General features: G+C 36.8%; 1 protein-coding gene across 1 annotated transcript in view; it reads left to right on the forward strand.

The window, feature by feature from the left end:
- LOC127942344 (breakpoint cluster region protein-like) overlaps nucleotides 1–18,804 on the forward strand; it is a 60,121-nt gene that overhangs the window by 19,153 nt on the left and 22,164 nt on the right. The window contains exons 2-4 of the mRNA XM_052538031.1: nucleotides 14,421–14,605; nucleotides 17,539–17,643; nucleotides 17,992–18,177. Of these exons, the coding sequence (XP_052393991.1) occupies nucleotides 14,421–14,605; nucleotides 17,539–17,643; nucleotides 17,992–18,177 (476 nt within the window). The remainder of the gene's footprint in view (nucleotides 1–14,420; nucleotides 14,606–17,538; nucleotides 17,644–17,991; nucleotides 18,178–18,804) is intronic.

The following is an 18,804-nucleotide window of genomic DNA, read 5'->3' on the forward strand; positions in this document are numbered from 1 at the left end:
CACATGAACACCCTAAATCCCTCTAGAACTTTTGTTAAGCTACATTAGCAACTCATTGCTTTTTAATGAGTTCCTTTTGACTTTTTTTTGTTTTGTCAACTTTTTGAGAGCAGATATTTAGAAAAGCCTCTGTGAGAGCGATATTTTAGACTTGCATACTCTGGCACATCCAGTTTATGACTGTATTGTACAAGAAAAGAAGACAACTGAAATGATTTGATTTAGCTATGCACTGAATAATTCCAAACTCTCAGGAGCCAGTGCAAAAAACAGTTGAGCGAAACTGTTCTTATTCTCCAACCAAGCACAATTCAGTTTAACCGTTGGCTCAGTTCATATTTTTTTGTTATATTTTAACAACTTCTGCCACATAATCACTATTATGTTATATATCATTATTATGTTATTTAGTGTTAATGTTTATGGATGTTATAGCGTTAATAGCACTGACATTGTACAATGGAACATATTACCTTTGTCTTCATCAAAAGCTCTGTAAACTTTACTCAGATGCTGTTTGCAATAGATATTTTGTTAGAGCATGGCTAAAGGTATATCGATTTGTTTTGGAATATTATGATGCTGATTGATAGCTCAGTAGCACAAGCCAAAGCCCTGCTGTCTCATTAGGGCTTGCCGAGCGGCCCATTAGTTGTCTCTGTTGTGTCTTAAATAGATGGATGTATACGGTATGGCTTTAGGCTCATGTATCAGGGTGGGTTTTTGGTGTCTGATGGATAGGCTGTTCATTAATCATTGATGGGTGTTGGTTAGGGTTGTACGTCCATCTTACACACAGACACACACACACTGAGCTTACAAGTTGTACATAAGCAAGCGGCCACCGCTCAAGGCCGTCCTTATTCAGACATTCCCAGAAACTCATGCAAATGTAATGGGGCAGCTGAAACTGTGAAAAGCATGATCAATACTTTGCAGTTTACAGTAGGCCCTCATACATTAGCTCTTCAGATTTCACTTTATTTATTTATTTAAATAGCTCCATCATGTAAACTGGTGTCAGTATGACTTTTGTCTGTTCTGTGGAAAGCAAATAATTTTTTGAGCAATGTCCTGGCTTCACTTTATAATAAATTAAATTAATGCATTTAGCAGATGCTTTTATCCAAAGTGACTTGCATTGCATTCAGGCTAACAATTTTCTCCTAACATGTGTTCACTGGGATTCGAACCCACAACCTTTCTTTGTAAGTCTTATGATAACTTTGTATAAAGTTTTATGACATGATTATTTTATGAGGCCATTTGTGCATTTTGAGGGAGAGAGAGGATCCTGTACAGTACTGCTGAATCACTCATACTGTTTGTGAAATTGCATCTCACAAAAAGTTTTAAAATGATTGAACTGCTCTGATAATCTGTTGGAATTCAACCTACATGCTGTGGTATAAAAATGTTTGCAAGAATTTCTTGCATTATAAACGCGAAACTTGCAAGAATGTGCAGAGTAATGTACAATACCCGCGCTGAAATTCAGGGCCATCTTAACCAAGTAAGCAAAAACTAAATTGCAGTAGCCTATTTACAGATTAAACTGACCTGCACTTGAAAACCTGAACAGATCAGTAGTTTTGCCGCTCTGCTTGAATTCAGTGCATCAGTCGTTCAAGTTGTTTTCAGTCCTTTTATGGACATTTCTCCTGAAGTCCTTTCTTCAGTCAGAGAAGGAAAACTACATGCCAACCTGGAGTGATATTGGTTGAGTGAAGTACTGACAGCATGATGGCTTAGTAACACGTCCATCATCAGTGCCTACACTCTACTGTATGTGCGTGAAAACCATCTGTCTATGGTATTTAGTAGAGATACCATTGTGTGTATTGTGCTTGTCCTTCCACCTTTTTGCTCTCAGTACCCTTAATGAGGTCTTTGTGGAGGGTGACCAGTGCTGTTGGGGATAATTCTCTGGAAATGATGCTATTTTATAGCATTTGTTGTTAGCAATGATATCTGAAAGTGGCTGTATTTCAATTGTGTTTCAGCCGAAAGTGGTCTGTGTTAATTCTCGTGTGTGTTGATCTGTTGGAGAGCCTATCGTGGCTTGAGGGTTGTGTTGAAGTCTCAGGGGAATCAGCCACATTCAATTTGTACTATTGAATGGCAGCTTCTGTGAATCCTTCTCCAAATTTATTGATTTTTCTTAGTGTCTCATATCACAATGATGACCTAACATGGCCTTCTTTTGTTCTTTTAGGATGACACATGCTGCATTTTGCCCCTCTTTCTCTCTCTTTCCATCCCTTTCTCTTTTTATTCCTTCTTTTCTCTTTCTTGGTCTTCAGCACAGTTTTTTTTTTTCTTTTGGTGATCTACCCCTATGCTTGGTGTTCATGATTTACAAACTTAATTTTCTTTGATCGTGCAGGGTCATATCCATCTCATTGCCATCATTAGGCATGTGTTTTTGTACATTTGTGAAAACCTTATATCCATCACTTTGACCTTGATGTGTATTATAAATTCTGTTTGTGCTCTTGAGGTACTGTATTGTGTGTGGCAGCCATGTGCATGTTAGGTAGTTGTATTAGTTGGTGGTGCAGTACTCCAGAGGTTTTGTAGCACCACCTCCCCATTATCCCTTTCTCTTGTATTCCCCTCCCCCAACCCACCTTCAGCTCTCTCATCTCAGGCCTAGACCCCCTAGCATGCACACGGAGGTCTTTTACTCGTCGTTTTAGGACACTTGCTCTACTGGAAAATCTCCTTTGTTTGAGGCCCCGTCCACACGGAGAAGGAGCTTACCCCAATCCGATCTTTTTTTTCCCTCTTCTCAAGAAATATCCGCATCCACACGAAACCGCAAAATGATGTAGTGTACATGCCAGACCAGTATATGGCGCTGTAATTCTGACACAGAGATACACTAAAAACAGAGAAGAAGACTTGGACTATGCTCATAAACCTTGCGAGTGGTACACAATCGAACATGGAATAATACATTTATTAATCTGTGTTAATGTTAGTTAATAAAAAGACAATCGTTCAGTGTTTGTTCATGTTTTTGTTGCTGTTACGTGACGTAGAGGTGTTTGGCTAGGGGGGAGACGTGGGCTGATGATGTCATCGTTTCTGAAAATATACGGATTAGCCGTCCAGACGAAAACGCAAAGACGCCGTTTTCAAATTTATCCACTTTGGGACCCGGTTTCAAAAAATAGCGGTTTCACCTCATGAAAACGGCGGATGCGTGTGGACGAAACGCTTATCTGATAAAAAATTTCTGCGTATTCAAAGGAAAGAGGTCTCTGTGTGAACGGGGCCTGACAGAGGCCTGGCTCTGCAAGCAGAGAACATAAAAGAACAGCATTTATTTGAAATAATTTAACATTATTTATGTTTACTGCCACTTTTGACCCATTGAATGTGTCCTTGCTGCATAAAAGTATTAATTAAAAAAAATTACAAATCCTACAGACCCCAACTTTTTGAAAGGGCAGTGTATTGTAAATTATTTATATGAAGAAACATTTGTCACAGTGGAATTTGGAATGTTGGAAGAATGAGAATGTTCACAGGAATGAGAACTTGGTGTTCTCCTTGACAATTTTCTAGATATTTGTTAGAGTTTATGTAGATTAGATCTGCTGTCTCCACCATAGGTGGAGCATATGTAAGGCTGGGCAAGGCTTAGACTTCCCCTGGCCAGGGTCAGAAATTAATATTAAAATTTAAATTAGCTTATAAATGCAATGACAAATCAGAAGTGTTCAGATTACTCATCACTGTAATGTAATGAATTTAGTTCATTGTGCACGCGCTGACTGAATTCTGATCTCCCATGAATTCTTTCATCATAACAAGGTAGAGATTTGCGTGCAATGTAAGTCAGAGATTCATTTCACACTGTAGACAGCTTCATTGATAATGGGAGTTTTTTGAGAGTGCTTAAACTCTTGACTTAAGTCAATGATAATATTCTTTGATAATATAAATGTTATTGCTCACTTTAAATGTTATTGCTTTCTGTATATTATTTATTCAATGTTTGAATAACCATGGAAATGAAAAAATTTTAATTGTTAACTTTCAATGTTTTTATTCAATTATGATCACATTATATACAAATTCAGATGGATTAAAACATTTTGTGACATGACACATAACTGGTACTAATGGAAGCCTGTTTCTGCCACTGGATAATAGTAATAAAAAAAATTATATATTATAATTAAAACATTTTAGTGGCAGAAATGGGATTCCACAAGGTACATGCCTAAAAAGATGGGTTTATGACATGCCTGTTAATAGATTTCAGTAACATTATGCAAATTTTAGCCTTACCCTAGAGTTAATTCACCCTCCACCTATGGTCTCCACTGTTTGAATCCACTCTGAGGTGTTGTAAAAGCATCTGTTTCAAGGATGTTCCCTCTGTTCTGGATGGGGTTGCTTATTTATACACACTCAAACAGTCACACACAGATACACACACAGCAAAAGAATGAAGCAGTGCTAGTGATGTTAACAAGACGTTTTAGGAATTATTTAACTGACCTAAAAAATAATAATAATAATTTATTCACCCTCATGTTGTTCTAAACCAATTCAATTTTATTTCTTCCATGAAACAAAAAGGAGATGTTTCCAGAATGTTTCTTCACACTAACTTATTATATGGCTTCAGAATGCTTTATGACATTTCTGAAGCTTGACCGTTCCTGATCACCATTCACTTACATGGTATGGAAAAGAGTAGCGATGAAAGAAAGTCATACAGGATTGGAATAAAATGAGGGCCAGTAAATAAAGACAGAATGTAGCGTGTGTGTGTAAGAGAGTAAAAAACAGAAAGAGACAGATGGAGAAGGTTTTATTGAGGCTATATCTTTGTTGTATGGCTGGGTTTAAATGAATTATACAATTTTAAGGTGGTAGTCTTTAGTCTAGGAGTCTCTCAGAATCTCTTAGTTATAGCTGGGAGTGAAACTGGGAGAGTTGCGTTAATCCTTTGATTCCCCATGCTCGACTCAAAAGTCAGCCGAGAGTTTTCACTTTAAATGTGCTCTTCTAACCCAAATTGAATATATTAACTCCTCCCAAAGGAGCAAGAAGGAAAGATCTTGTCTCCAGAGCAGCTGGAGAATGTAATATGTGTTACAGTGGTACATATCTTTAGATCTCACCATGCTCAGTTGTTTTGACTGGAGCCCGACCAATATCGGTTTTTTGAGGGCAGATATTGATATTAGGGAGTAAAAAAAGGCAGATATACCGGCCGACATTCTTTGTGTATATTGGTACAGTACCAGTGAAAAATTTGGACACTTTACCATACGTGTGTCCAAACTTTTGACTGGTATTAGGTTTTTTAAATACGAGGTCCTGACAGCGACCGGTAATACCCACACCTTGCGCAGCTGTACCTGAGTGTCCCTGGGACATCAGTGTGATTGGAACACGTCTTCTCAACAGCTGGACATACAGTGAAAAAAAAAATGCTCTGCTCTGGACCCCAAAATGTTAATCAACTTGTTTTCCTGTCCAATAAATTTGTAATGGTCCTAGCCTTTTCGTGCATTTCCTTAATTCTGCCTAGTGCCGCCTAGCCTAAGTGTCGGTTACGTTCAATAAAAAAACACAAGTCCATTTAAAGTTTTGTTTTTTAACAGTTGTTTGAAATGTATTGAATCATTATTTAAAATAATCTTGGACATTTTTGAATTGCCTAAATCATAAATGCAGCTGGGTTGAAGCCTGCGGTGATGTTTTTCTTTTGTTATGGCAGCCGTCCCCTCTGCATATACATTTTTTCGAGAATGTTTCACTCCTGTTGCTGTTCTGCACGAAACTTCATGCCAATAAATAAGAAATATTGCTGACTTGTGCGTTTCCAGCGCTATTCGTCCATTATTTGATGTTGAAAAAGGAAACGTTTTTTTTAGACATGGAAAATCGATTTTACAATGTTTTCAATGAACACTTATGTCTTAAAAATCAAAAATGATTTTTTTACAAAAGTGACAGCCCTAATGCATAAACACATTTTTTGTAATGATCACTCAAATGCGGTGATGAAACACTTATAATGACGTGACAAAGATATGTATTTAACTATGCACTCTTTATCCAAAATGAGTCTGAGAGCAGTGCACTGAACAGTATAATTTAAGTTTATTCAACTTTATTTTAATTGTATTCCATTTAAGTTTATTGCACTTAGGAACATTCATTCAGGGATTTGCACTATGCCACTGTCTTCACACACATGAAACCTACTAGAGAAGTGTGATTTATATTATATCTCTGTAAATAAATACTGTTTAAATTCATGTCTCATGCACCTTAATGCTCTTTGAATGTAACATGAAAGGGTTGGCTCGTGTCAGTATCTCACAGCTGTGGATCTCAACCAAATTTGGGGGATTCCTTCCGCTAGAGGAGCCCTATCAAATGGAGCTCTCCGCATGTCAGTAGCCCACCAGGAATGCCAGATCAGTCACTGGATTATCAGCATGGACTTGCGCAGCTTGTTAGTTGACAACGGCTCTGTGTAGTAACTGCTGCTCTATGTGAAATCACGCACGTGTTGGAATTTACTGCTGATTAGAGAACCGGCTTTACCGACAAGATGCACATTAATTATTGGCTGATATTTATCGTGCATCCCTAGTAGGGCTGGGTGATATATCGAATATTTTTGACGACGATTTAAAATTTGAAAATATATTGAATATTGAATATTTCAAATTCATGCATAGTTTCCCAAAAGAACTTGCCAAACGTACAAAAAGGAACATGTAACTGTGGACTGCTCTAAACCCCTCTACTACAAGAGCTTTCAAGAGAGCAGTTGCCAGACAACAAGAGCTTAAAATCCCTGAATCAGAGCGTCGCTGTTACAAGGATATATTTTCTGTCCGGTGTTTATTTATTTTAAGCAATCTGGCAACCATGCACACATGCTCACTCCTCTTTGCGGAAGCACCGCCGCCGATGATCTGAAAACACTAACAAGCTGGAGTTTAGTGATCTAATGAAAGATCAGATAGCGACTGTATTGTTGCGATCTCCACCGCTGACTGCTTAAATTGGCTGTTTAATCTAAATAGTTTCTGTTGTTTTCTTTAATGGGCAAAAGAAAATCATGTTTTTTTAAATTATTTAAATACAAATGCAAACATAATGAGATATATATCGAATATTGTACACATTTTGACAATATCAAGAGATAATAATTTTTTTTATATATATATCGCGCAGCCCTAATCCCTAGTAGATACACCACTCATGAGCCACAGGATAGATTTTTAATCCTTCTACTCATCTACTACAGAAAGAATACAGAGATAGGAAGTGGTCTGAGAGACAAAGAGCACTGAGGTGGAAAAGAGCATGTGGTTTTCCAGTGCTAATGTTCAGGGCTGACTCAGCTTTTTCAGACTTCTCCTTTGTGACCTGCACCGAGAGCCATATGCCGTTTGAAACTCGAGATACATGAGCACACAACAGGCCACCTTTAACCTTACTCCCTACCATTGACCCCACACACCCCTGTACAATTCTTTAGCTATTTTTGACCGAGACACACTTGTTTGATGACACAAGTGGTGGATGAAAGAAACCGTGAAGGCTTGGAATAGATTTAACACCATAATGGGCACTGATCTGAGATTTATTTTTTTCTAATAAATCATCTATAACATGATCTTCTGCATTCTATATCTTTCCTCAGATGAGAACGGAACATTTTATGAAAGTTAAATAATGACTGTAAAACACAAGGTAATGCATAGACAATGTAATGACCTTCCGTTCCAGATCTAGGATATCACGTAGTACTGATGCATTAGGGGGAAGCAGTCATGTGTTTAAGAGCATCTTGAAGATTTAGAGCTCCAGGATAACCTTAGCTTTCCTCTACAACCTCCTGGGGATGCTTGGTACAATGTGTTTTCAAATGCAACATTTCTATTGGTTAAGAAAACAGGACAACAGTAGATAAAGAAAACTCTGTTACTAAATTGGTAGTGTTTGTTAATGACAGGCTGCAGGTACATCGTGACCAGGGATGGCTGATTCATAAACAAATGACTCTTGTGAACTCATTCTTTTTAGTATATCAAAAACCTCCAGAAACATTTCACAAGCTGGTGACTCCTGTGAGCTGGTTCTTTTTAGTGAGTAATAAAAATAAAGCACAACCAGTATAATTTGATTCATAGACAAATGACACTTAAGAACCATTTTTTTGTGAATCTTGTTAACTGTGAAATCAGTTACCTAGAGCATGACCAGTGTAATCCAGTTCACAAACAGTTGAGTCTTTTTCAGTAAATCAGAAACATGTATCGCAACCAGTGTAGCCCAATTTACAGAAAATGACTCTTATGAACATTTTATTCTTGGTAAATCAAAATATAGCAGTGCAACCTGTGTAATCCGATTAACAATGAAATGACTATTATAAACTGGTTGTTTTTAAGCAGAAATGTATAGCGTAATCCGTGTCTCAATGAAACTTATCACTTTAAACTTTTTTTTTTAATCAAAAACACACAGCACAACCAGTGAAACAAGACTCACAAGCAACTGACTCTTGTGAACTGGTTTTGTGAATCAAAGTCATACAGCCTACCAGTTAGTGTTAATTTCGTCAGACAGGAAGAGACAAAATATTTTGTCAACAAACTTTTTTTGTCATGACTAAGACAAGACGATGACAAGACTGCACCACTGTTCAAAAACGCTGACTAAGACTAAATTAACATGCATTATTGTTGACGAAAAAAGACTAGATGAAAATATTTTGTATAAAATAAGTAAGATAAAATCTCTCTTCATTTTCGTCTTCAATCGTCTCTGCTTTTTCATCAGCTGTTACGCCTTTAAAATATTCAAAATTAGTTCGCGGCTTCGTGCTGTTGCTCAAATTACAGGTCTCATACTCCTGTTGCTGCCAGCCTGTGGCCGCAACACGAAACTGCTGAACACACAACACACGAAGCAAACACGAGTGACGAGTGCCGACGACATGCTAGGACGAAGGAAGAGGCTCGATATCTGTGTGTTATAGTTTGCAGCAGTCTGTTATCAAGAAATAAAATAGTGTGTGCGTTGAAAGAATTCATCCACACGCCGCTCAAAAAATTTAAATTAAATTAAATAAAAATCCTGAGGGTAAGACCACCGTCTAGACAGGCTTTTTGTGTTAAATTATATTTCCTGTCGCTGCACAGTCTCTTATTGTACATGACAGCTTATGTCCCGATGACCAGTCTTTGCATTATGATTAAAAGCAGTATCAATAAAGTAAAAAAAAATGTGATCAGGTTAATCTTTTGTGAATGTGTCTCTTAAATCAGAAATTAAAAAATCAGACACATTTAACATTTGCATTCAACAAAAATCATTCAACAAGTGTATTTTGTCAGGTAATTATGACATTTAACCAATGTTTGAGATCTATGAAACACTTTTTGTTAAATGTTTTGTTTAAATGTTTATCAGTAATAAATAATAATGTGTTATTTTTAAAAAAGACTACAATTTTTGATTAAAACTAGACTAAAATTAAAAGACTTTTAGTCGACTAAAACTTGACTAAGATACCTTGAGTTTACTTTTGACTAAAACTAGACTATAATGACGATACTTTTAGTCGATTAAAACTTGACTAACAAAAAAAGATATGTGAATGACTAAATATGACTAAAACTAACAAGGACATTTGGAACAAGACTAAGACTAAATTAAAAATAGGTGACGAAATTAACATTACTACCAGTGTAGTCTCATTTACAAATGACTTTTTTTAAACTGGTTCTTTTTTTAGTGAATCAAGCACCACTTAAATATTAATCAGAAATCTAAATGATAACAAATACTGTCATTAGATCCTTTATGTAATGTATACCAGCCATCTCTGGTCGTGCTCTTCAATAAGGCCTGACGGCATAATTGCCCACTTGTTTCAAAGATTTCAATTGTTGTCGAATTCGTAACAAGTTGCAGAGTATCAAAGTCATTCTGATGACAGGACTTGTTAATTAATGGAGTCATTAGAAGAGTCTACTGAGATAAGCATGTTTTTGCATCTACAGTGATCAAACAGTTGGCAGGAAGTCGCCTTACTGGGCCACCCGCTGTCTGCTGTGTGGTTCTAGGGGGGATATAAACCATGTGGAGCTGGTAAATTTGACATGAGTGCAAATTGTGTAAAGCTGAAATCAATTGTGACATAATTGTAGTTGTTATCATCCAGATTCTCTGCCAAGCCAGACAAATCTTTGAAACGGATGCTATTTTTTTCATATTTAGCACTCTCTCTTTATCTCTGTTTTTGTTTTCTCTTCAACTGGAATGAAGAGTCAAAAAGGTAGATTGGAAAAACAGAAAAACCATTGGGATGAGAGCTAGATAAGACGGTCCCTGTTGTGCTTGCTTTTTAGCCGCATCTGGGAGTTTCCTCTGACTTAACTGAATTAGTCATGATTCAATCAAAGGGAACAATTTCTGACGACTTCAATCTCTCTCAGTCTGTTCTGCAACAGCACCTCTCTCCTCAAGAAAGCACAGCAAACATATTTCTAGGGTTACATAACAGGACTTTGGCAGTTATATAGACGTCAATTCAGCCAGACAGCATTCAATTGTTTTGTCATTTAATACTATATTTTTCAAATCACTTTTAAAGACTTGAATGTTTGGAAATGGAAGTGTAACCGATCTCAGATTGTTGGAAAAATGGGACAAAAGTGCTTGCTAACATACACTTAAACATACAGTGGGAGAGGAAGGATTTGGGGTGAATTTGTGGCAGCATTGTATATACATTTTAATCTCATTGTGCTGTCATGCTTATAAGTATGGTCAGAACTAACAGAAAGATAGGGTTTGGTGGAGGATTGGAAGCTTGGTTGTAGTGTTGATTGCAGGGTGGCTCACTGTGTTGGTGTGTTGTGATTCACTCTTCCTCTTGCTGGGACAAAGGCTGATTTACTCACACTAGGGTGCTTCCCTCTGCGATCCCAAAACACTAGATTTGGCTGCTTTCCTGGATTCAACCCAAGCATTTCTTATGTTAATTTCTTTGCAGATAAACATGCCACTTGGATAAGTGATAACCACATGAAGATCTAACTTGCCTGTTTCACTCAAGGCACTTATTTGGAATAATCTGTAGTTGGCTTTATTAGACATCTAGACCCTCAAATTCAAGGGTTAGTGTAAGTCTGACAGTAAGTTTCTTTAAATTTATTGTCCAAGGTGGTGACTTTAGATGGGACAAATGTATAAACTTATTGGAGAGAGCTGATTGTATATTGTCAGCATGCTAAAACCGCAAAAAAAAAAAAAAAAAAAAAAAATCAATCAATCATCAATTCATCCCATTTACAGTCTATTTCAACCAACACTGAACAGAACTATACCTTTACTCAAAACTACACAAATGCAAACCTGATTTTGTTTGTAACATTTTCTTTTTGGTTTTATATTTTTACATTTATTTTTTCCCATCTATGCGGATAGGAAAAGACTGCAAAAGTAATATCATCCAACACAGACTGTATTCTTTTATTCCATGCCCTTAAAATGACACCTCTCATAAAATTAGCTTCTCTGTGCAATTCCTGTTTGATTCATTCGTGGCCTGAGGTGGTGCTTTACTCATTTCTGTTTAATTTTCACCTCCCCTTTTGCGTTCTTCATATTCATTTCTTTTCAGTGCGTACAATAGTTAGGGGTGGGGGGGATTAAATTGCCTGAAAATTGGATATTTAGGGAAACCGACTGTGGGGAAGAAAATGGACCGACTTCTTCATCCCTGATGTGTCATTTTCCATTTCTTTCCTAGTTTTTTTTTCTCCTCCCCTAGAGGCTGGCCACTCAAGGGTACTACACATACACGTTTTTCTGCACTCTAATTTCCAGCCTTTAATGGAATATGTGACACATGGGAGGAGGAAGGCGTGTCTTTAATTTATCTGGCAGATACAGACCTCTTCAACATCTCAGCCCCCATCACTACCCACACTTCTCTATCCAAAGAGCCCTGAAGGAGATGTCGAGACTCACAAAAACATTAGCACCCCAATTCCTCCCACAAATTCTTTCCTTTTCTTTCGAACCCAAATGATAGGATTATCTGAAGCCCTTTGGCACACATGCTAGAGAGATTTTGGCAGTTTTGCAGGAGTTCATCTCCCAGGCTTCCCCACTTCCCATAAACCCATTGGCCGCTGAGGGATGACATGCTGTAAGTTTCAATCTGCTCTTCATCCTGCAGGGAATAACCTTGTGTTAACACACCGGAAAAGGCCAAGCACAGAGAGATTCTGGGACCCCGCCCCCACCCCATGAGCAGGCCCACAGATTTCTGTAGAATTTAAATATCCATGTTTTTTTTTATTATTAAATATTTGGTTTAATTTTATTATAGTTTCAGCTACTGTAGCATTCTTGCTACACATTTTATCATCTCATTAAATGTATCATGTATTATTCTCCCCAAATCATTGCTGAAAATGCAGTCATCTGGGACTTTCCACAATTTATATGGAATTCTTGTTTGTTGTTACTGTACAAGTGTGTGTATAGGTTTCACAAAGAGGTTGGAAGTACGTCTGATTTTGTTAATGATGGTGGTGCTGATGACAATATTTCCAGATGTCTATGGCATGCTTCTCCTTCGGCCAAATAGCAGCAGACATCTGCGGGAAGCCAGAGGAAGTGATGAGAAAGAGTGGAGGAAAGGGAGAGAGAGAGAAAACAGAGGCAAGAGTGGAAGTATGAACACTAAGGCAATGAAAAGGCAGTGTAACTCCGAGTCATCTAGAGTTGTTTCATGCTCATCTGGCTTTACGCATAAACACAGTGGGTCTCATTTCATTAGAGTTTATACAGACATATTTTTGCATACATTTTTTGACAGTGTTTTCAAACTTGTTATAATTTTTTTTTTTAATAATTAATTTTAAATGTTCTAACTCCTATTCCTATGTTCTAACTTATTGTTTGGGGTTTAGTTAGGTTTCATCATCATTATTAATATTATTAGTATTATTGGAAAGAAACTAATACTTTTATTCAGCATGTGTGTATTTTAAATTGATCAAAAGTAAATTGATCAAATAAATACTTATTTTAAACTATTCATCTATTCATAAAAGAAATGTGTTACATTTTAAGCAGCTGTTTTCAACCTTGATAATAATTATAAATGTTTCTTGAGCAGCAAATCACTATATTAGAATGGTTTCTGTAGGATCATGTGACACTGAGAACTGGAGTAATAATTGTAAAAAAAAAAAAAATCTGCTTTGCTATTTTAGGAATAAATTACATTTTAAAATTCAAATAGTAAATGGTTAAATTTAATATTTTACATTATTACTGTTTAGTTCTAACAAATAAGTTCTTAAGAGCATAAAAAAATTAGTTTTGGTTAAAAATAAAATTTAAATAAAAGTAAATTACTACACTTGGTGTTGTTTCCAAACAAAAGTCCAATATTGTGCATCCCTAGTTGTGCAATTAGCAAACTGCATTAAAGTCTATGAAAACCTGTTTTCCGCATCAAGTAAATGCTCACATTGCCTATCCTCTCTCTGTGTGGTTGGGAAGAAATGTTTCCATGGCCATTTCTCTGGTCCCACCTGCTAGCAGGAAACTTGGAAAACAAGGGAGGGATTCATCAGCAGTGACTTTGAATTGACAATTTCACTTTGTGTCCATCAGTCCTTTAAAGCCAGCAGTGCATTTTTGCTGTCACCTTTTTGAAGAACTTAAAAGGGGTAGTTTTTCCCCAAGATTAAAATTGTGTCTTCATTTACTCAACCACAAGTTGAACACTTGAGAAAGGCAAAAGTTCATTCTTGGAGCAACTAACTCTTTAATGTTCAGCATATTCCTTCCAGAGGGTAGCAGATGTGGATGTCTTATATGAGGGAGGGCAAACAGTTCATTTTAACTGAGAGCTTGTGTTGAATAAATATGAGATCCTCTGGTGTGGCAGCCAGGAGCTTAATGGCCAAACTGGTCCAGGTAGAGGGAACTGGTGCTGCTGTCCTACACGAGTGAGAGTGTTTGTCTTCATTTATGTCTCTTCCTCTGGTGGGGTAAACTCTTTAAGCCATAAAGTTATGTGTGATCTTAATGTATACTAAAAGTTTTAGCATGTCTGGATTAAAATCGAAACTTAAAACCCACTCCAGACATAATCTCATTGCTCTTTAAGAACTCTTGGCTAATGTTAGACTGCCACTTAAACTGAATCAATTGACCACTGAGACTTGGGGCATGAGCTCTAATATTACGTACTGTTGTTTATCAATCAGTAGGTTTATTTCTGTGCAGTTCATTCCATTATGCATGGTTCAGAAGATATTTTATGTTCCTTATGATGCTGTTTTTCCACTTGGTTTTGTCAAATGTATTCCTCTTTTTCCTTCTGTTCACAGATGGTCCATTTACAGGCACTCCGCCCACCTATGGTTACGACGCGGACCGAGCAGAGGAGCAGCGCCGACACCATGACATTCTGCCCTACATTGACGACTCCCCCTCCTCCTCCCCTCACCTCAGCTCCAAGAGCCGCAGCAGTCGAGACACCCTCTCCTCTGGCTCGATTGAGTCCTCCAAGTCTGTAAGTTACCTCCTTGCCAGTCAGTGAAAATTCTCTGGATAATTTCATTAAATTAACAAATACAAAATAATTGATCATACAAAATATACAAATATGACTGTGGAATGCCACACATGATGAGTCGGACTCCTCAGATACCCATGTCATAGTAGTAGCTAATTGTTTGTTTGTGAATAGAGAGATGAAGGCTTTGGCTTGGTGCAGATGAAGGCTTGGTGGAATACGAAAGTAAAGATTATGCATTCGAGTTTTCTTTATGCATGTATAGATCCATGATAGAAATTCACCAAGTATACAGTATCCCATCTGTGCAGCAGTCCATTATGTATAATTGTACCAGTAAACCAAAATATATTTATAGCCTCAATGGTAATGGTACACAACAAAACCGATGAGCTGTGAAATTTGGCAGATTTCAAAGCTTGCGGATTCTGAAGTGCTGAGTCTGCATAGTACAATTCTAATTGAACATTTAGTGCTTATCACAGCTTAGTAACTAATATACAGCTCGGCACTGTGCAGAAGAATCTCACGTCATTCAGTGCATGCAGTCATGTGTGATCTAAATAAATTCTTTCTAGTTTCTAGAAAATTGTTATCAACTGTGGTTTAAAATGATCACGGCTTTCATTTCAGAGCCACAGGAAACTGTCTTCATCATGCATAGTGGCCATACCATCAAATTAAATTATTGGTTGTAAAACAAAGCTTTCTTGCTTTATTGACACAGCCATTGGCTGTCAAATTGATTGATGTCCCACCCTGCCAATACCAGGCCCAGAGGCAAGCAGTTTATTTGGGCTCTTATGACCTCCGTGTTTAGCTCCCACATGGATTACATTCAATACAGAGTAGATACTTATGTGTTTAACCAACGTACACAGATCCATGTATTTTAAATATGGATGGATTCAAAAATGGATTTGCTATGTAAATATTTTGAATTGAGCTGAAAATAAACCAGCATTTGACACTAGAGAGAGATGGTCACCCATTTTTCGGACGCATTTCCTTAACTTGTTTCCCCTCAAACATAGAACCAGATTAGATTTTAGACTTTTCTATGAGCAAATTATTGTGTTCTTTAACTTTGTTAGAAATTATACCTTTTCTGTATGTTGGCCTCATAATGTAACATTTTATCAATTTTTATTAGGTCACATTTCAAAGTACAATATGATATAAGACAAATGAAGCTCCAAATGTGAAGCAAATTCCTTTAGCTTTATGTATGGGAAACAATAATGTGAAATTCTTTTAAACGTTTAAATAAGTTCTCTACAAGGTTATAATTACTCTATTATAAATAACTCTATTATTATATACCTTAAATGTCATCTGATTATAGGTGGTTAATATTTTGTTTAATAAGCCGGGTTTCCATCACCCTGCTTTTATGCCCATTTTGAAGTATCGCATCAGAATCGAGTGATGGAAACGCTGAATTTAGAATAAAAATGCCTTAATTCAATTAAGCAAATTTTTTTAATGCAATATTCCAATTTTTGCACATAAGTTAAATTCGCAACTTTGGATGGAAACCCAGCTATAGTATGTAGATAAATTCTTTTTTAGGGTGCTTTCACACTAGCACTTTTGGTGCCGCGAACCGTACCTGTGTCCGCTTAAAAAGGATGGACTGTGGTATGGTTCATGTGAACTTCAGTATGGTTCTCTGTTGATGTGAATGCAGTCGTACCAAATCGCGGAAGTTAACTGCTATTAATGACGTATTATTTGATGAAAATGTGTTTTGTGTTTTTGTTTTACTCACTTTCCTGATGAGCATGACTGAAGCGCTGCAAGCAGAGAGCTGTATATTTAATTTCTGTTCGCCTTCAGCATTCTTTAGAGCATTTGCAGTACATTCATAAAACAGACACAAGTGCCGTTATGTACCGAGGTTTTGTAAACAAAACGAACGGTTCAAAAACGTAAATACATAAAAGTGCAGAGAGTAATGTGAACCAAGTGTGAAAGCACCCTTAATAGTTTTTTATATACATGTTCCTAGTTGTCATTAGCGTACTGCTCTGTGAATGTTCTTAAAACATGTTTGCTTCTTTCGTTTGTAATTTTTTGCCTGTTGTGTGTATGATGAGAAATACTTTCTCATCCTTGCGTTTTCAATAAGCGAGGGTTATTGTTTGAGCATCTGAGATGTGCTCAACTCATTCTCATGCACTGGAACGCTGACATGCTTTGATTAATAATAATGAATAAAAGATGGTGGTCTAGAGATACAGGAGTGCCCCCTGGGGTAAGACGTCTAGCACCCAAGTTCATGAATAAAACCTTGATTTCCACCTTCCCCCTGCTGAAGCTTTTGGCGGGATTTAATCTGTCACAATGTGGGGTTTCACATTTAATACCAGGTGGTGAGATTAGAAGAAATGTATGCAGTGAAAGCATTCTAGCGTCACCACAGCTGAAAAACTCAATTCAACCCAGTGTAGTCTACAACGATAACGCATTCATGATGCATATGGATGTTTTATCTTAAAATCTGGACTAGAAAGTCTCATGAGACCATCACAAACATCTGTGGTTTCCACTACCTGTGCTGTGGCCATAGAAACCAACATTTCAGTCCCATTTAGCCATCATCAGCGTTCGGTTACCATACACACGACACAAAATAAATATGCCTCGCTTTTGGAAGGATTCCAGATCTGTAGTATTTCTGATACTTTACTCGGGACTTGGTGAATAGTACACTGCATAAAGGCCGCATTTAGTTCAAAGGGGTTATGAATTTCCCATGATTCTCCTGTAGCTGAGACAGTTATTATAATACCATAGAACAGCTCAATTGAACCAGTGCCAAATCACTTTTTATAGCTCTTTCCAGCATTGCCAGTATGTAATTTAATGTCATATGATTTAAGAGTGTGCTGTTCAAAAGCATGTGAGCTCTTTCTGTGTTCACGCAGGCGGAGCTAGACTTGGAGAAGGGATTGGAGATGAGGAAAAGGGTGTTGTCTGGAATCCTGGCCAGTGAAGAGACCTACCTCAGCCATCTGGAAGCGCTGTTACTGGTAAAAGTGCCTGAAGTTTGATACTGTGCATGATAACATTTGCACAAGGAGTCTTATAAGTGAGATATGCGGGTCAACTTAGTGATTATACCACTGATCTTAAATCTTACCCATCATCTGCAACAGGATTTAAATACACATAAATATATGTGTGATTATGTACATTAGCAGGGGAAACTTAAGCCAAAAGCACACTCTAACTGAAGCGTAATATACATTAATATACATATATATATATATATATATATATATATATATATATATACATATACAGGAATACATCATATTTTAAAATATATTAAAATAGAAAACTTCTCATTAAAACGTCTGTTTCTGCTCCTTTGTCAGCCCATGAAGCCCCTGAAAGCAGCAGCCACCACCTCCCAGCCTGTCCTGACCGCTCAACAGATCGAAACCATCTTCTTTAAAGTGCCTGAGCTCTATGAGATCCACAAAGAATTCTATGATAGCCTTTTACCCAGAGTGCAGCAGTGGAGTCACCACCAATGTGTGGGAGACCTTTTCCAAAAACAAGTGAGTAAATTTCTGTGCATTTGATCCTTTTCAGGTTAAAAACAACATAATGTTGAAATAGATCCTATTTACTTATTATCAGGGTCTGACATAAACAAACTTTTTTTTTAACTCCTCCCACCAAATCCCCCACTCCACCAACTTTCATAATTTTGATTGATAATTGTCCTGTTTACTCAGCATTTAATATTGACTTAAAAATAAAATAAAAATAATATATATATATATATATATATATATATATATATATATATATATATATATATATATATATATATATATATATATATATATATATATATATATATATATATATATATGTGTTTGTGTATACATGTATATATGTATAATCAGAGTCTGGTTTTGAATATAACTGTGAATTGAGAATTTAGAGTAAATAATTATTCTGATTAAAAAAGTAAAGAATTCTGATCATAGTGAAATCACTTCAGCTGTCCATTCTCTTTCCACATTTGTGCCCCTAGAGACTGAATAAGAGTGAACATTTATCTCTAAATCAATGAATCTTTAAAAAAATCATTTATGCCCCTAGAGCAATGCCGTACAGTCACACAATGTCTGGACTGCACGAGCCTCTGTAACGTTGAAAATCACATCTCAATGCTG

The sequence above is a fragment of the Carassius gibelio genome, chromosome A21 (genome assembly GCF_023724105.1).
Source record: "Carassius gibelio isolate Cgi1373 ecotype wild population from Czech Republic chromosome A21, carGib1.2-hapl.c, whole genome shotgun sequence".
Taxonomy (NCBI): domain Eukaryota; kingdom Metazoa; phylum Chordata; class Actinopteri; order Cypriniformes; family Cyprinidae; genus Carassius; species Carassius gibelio.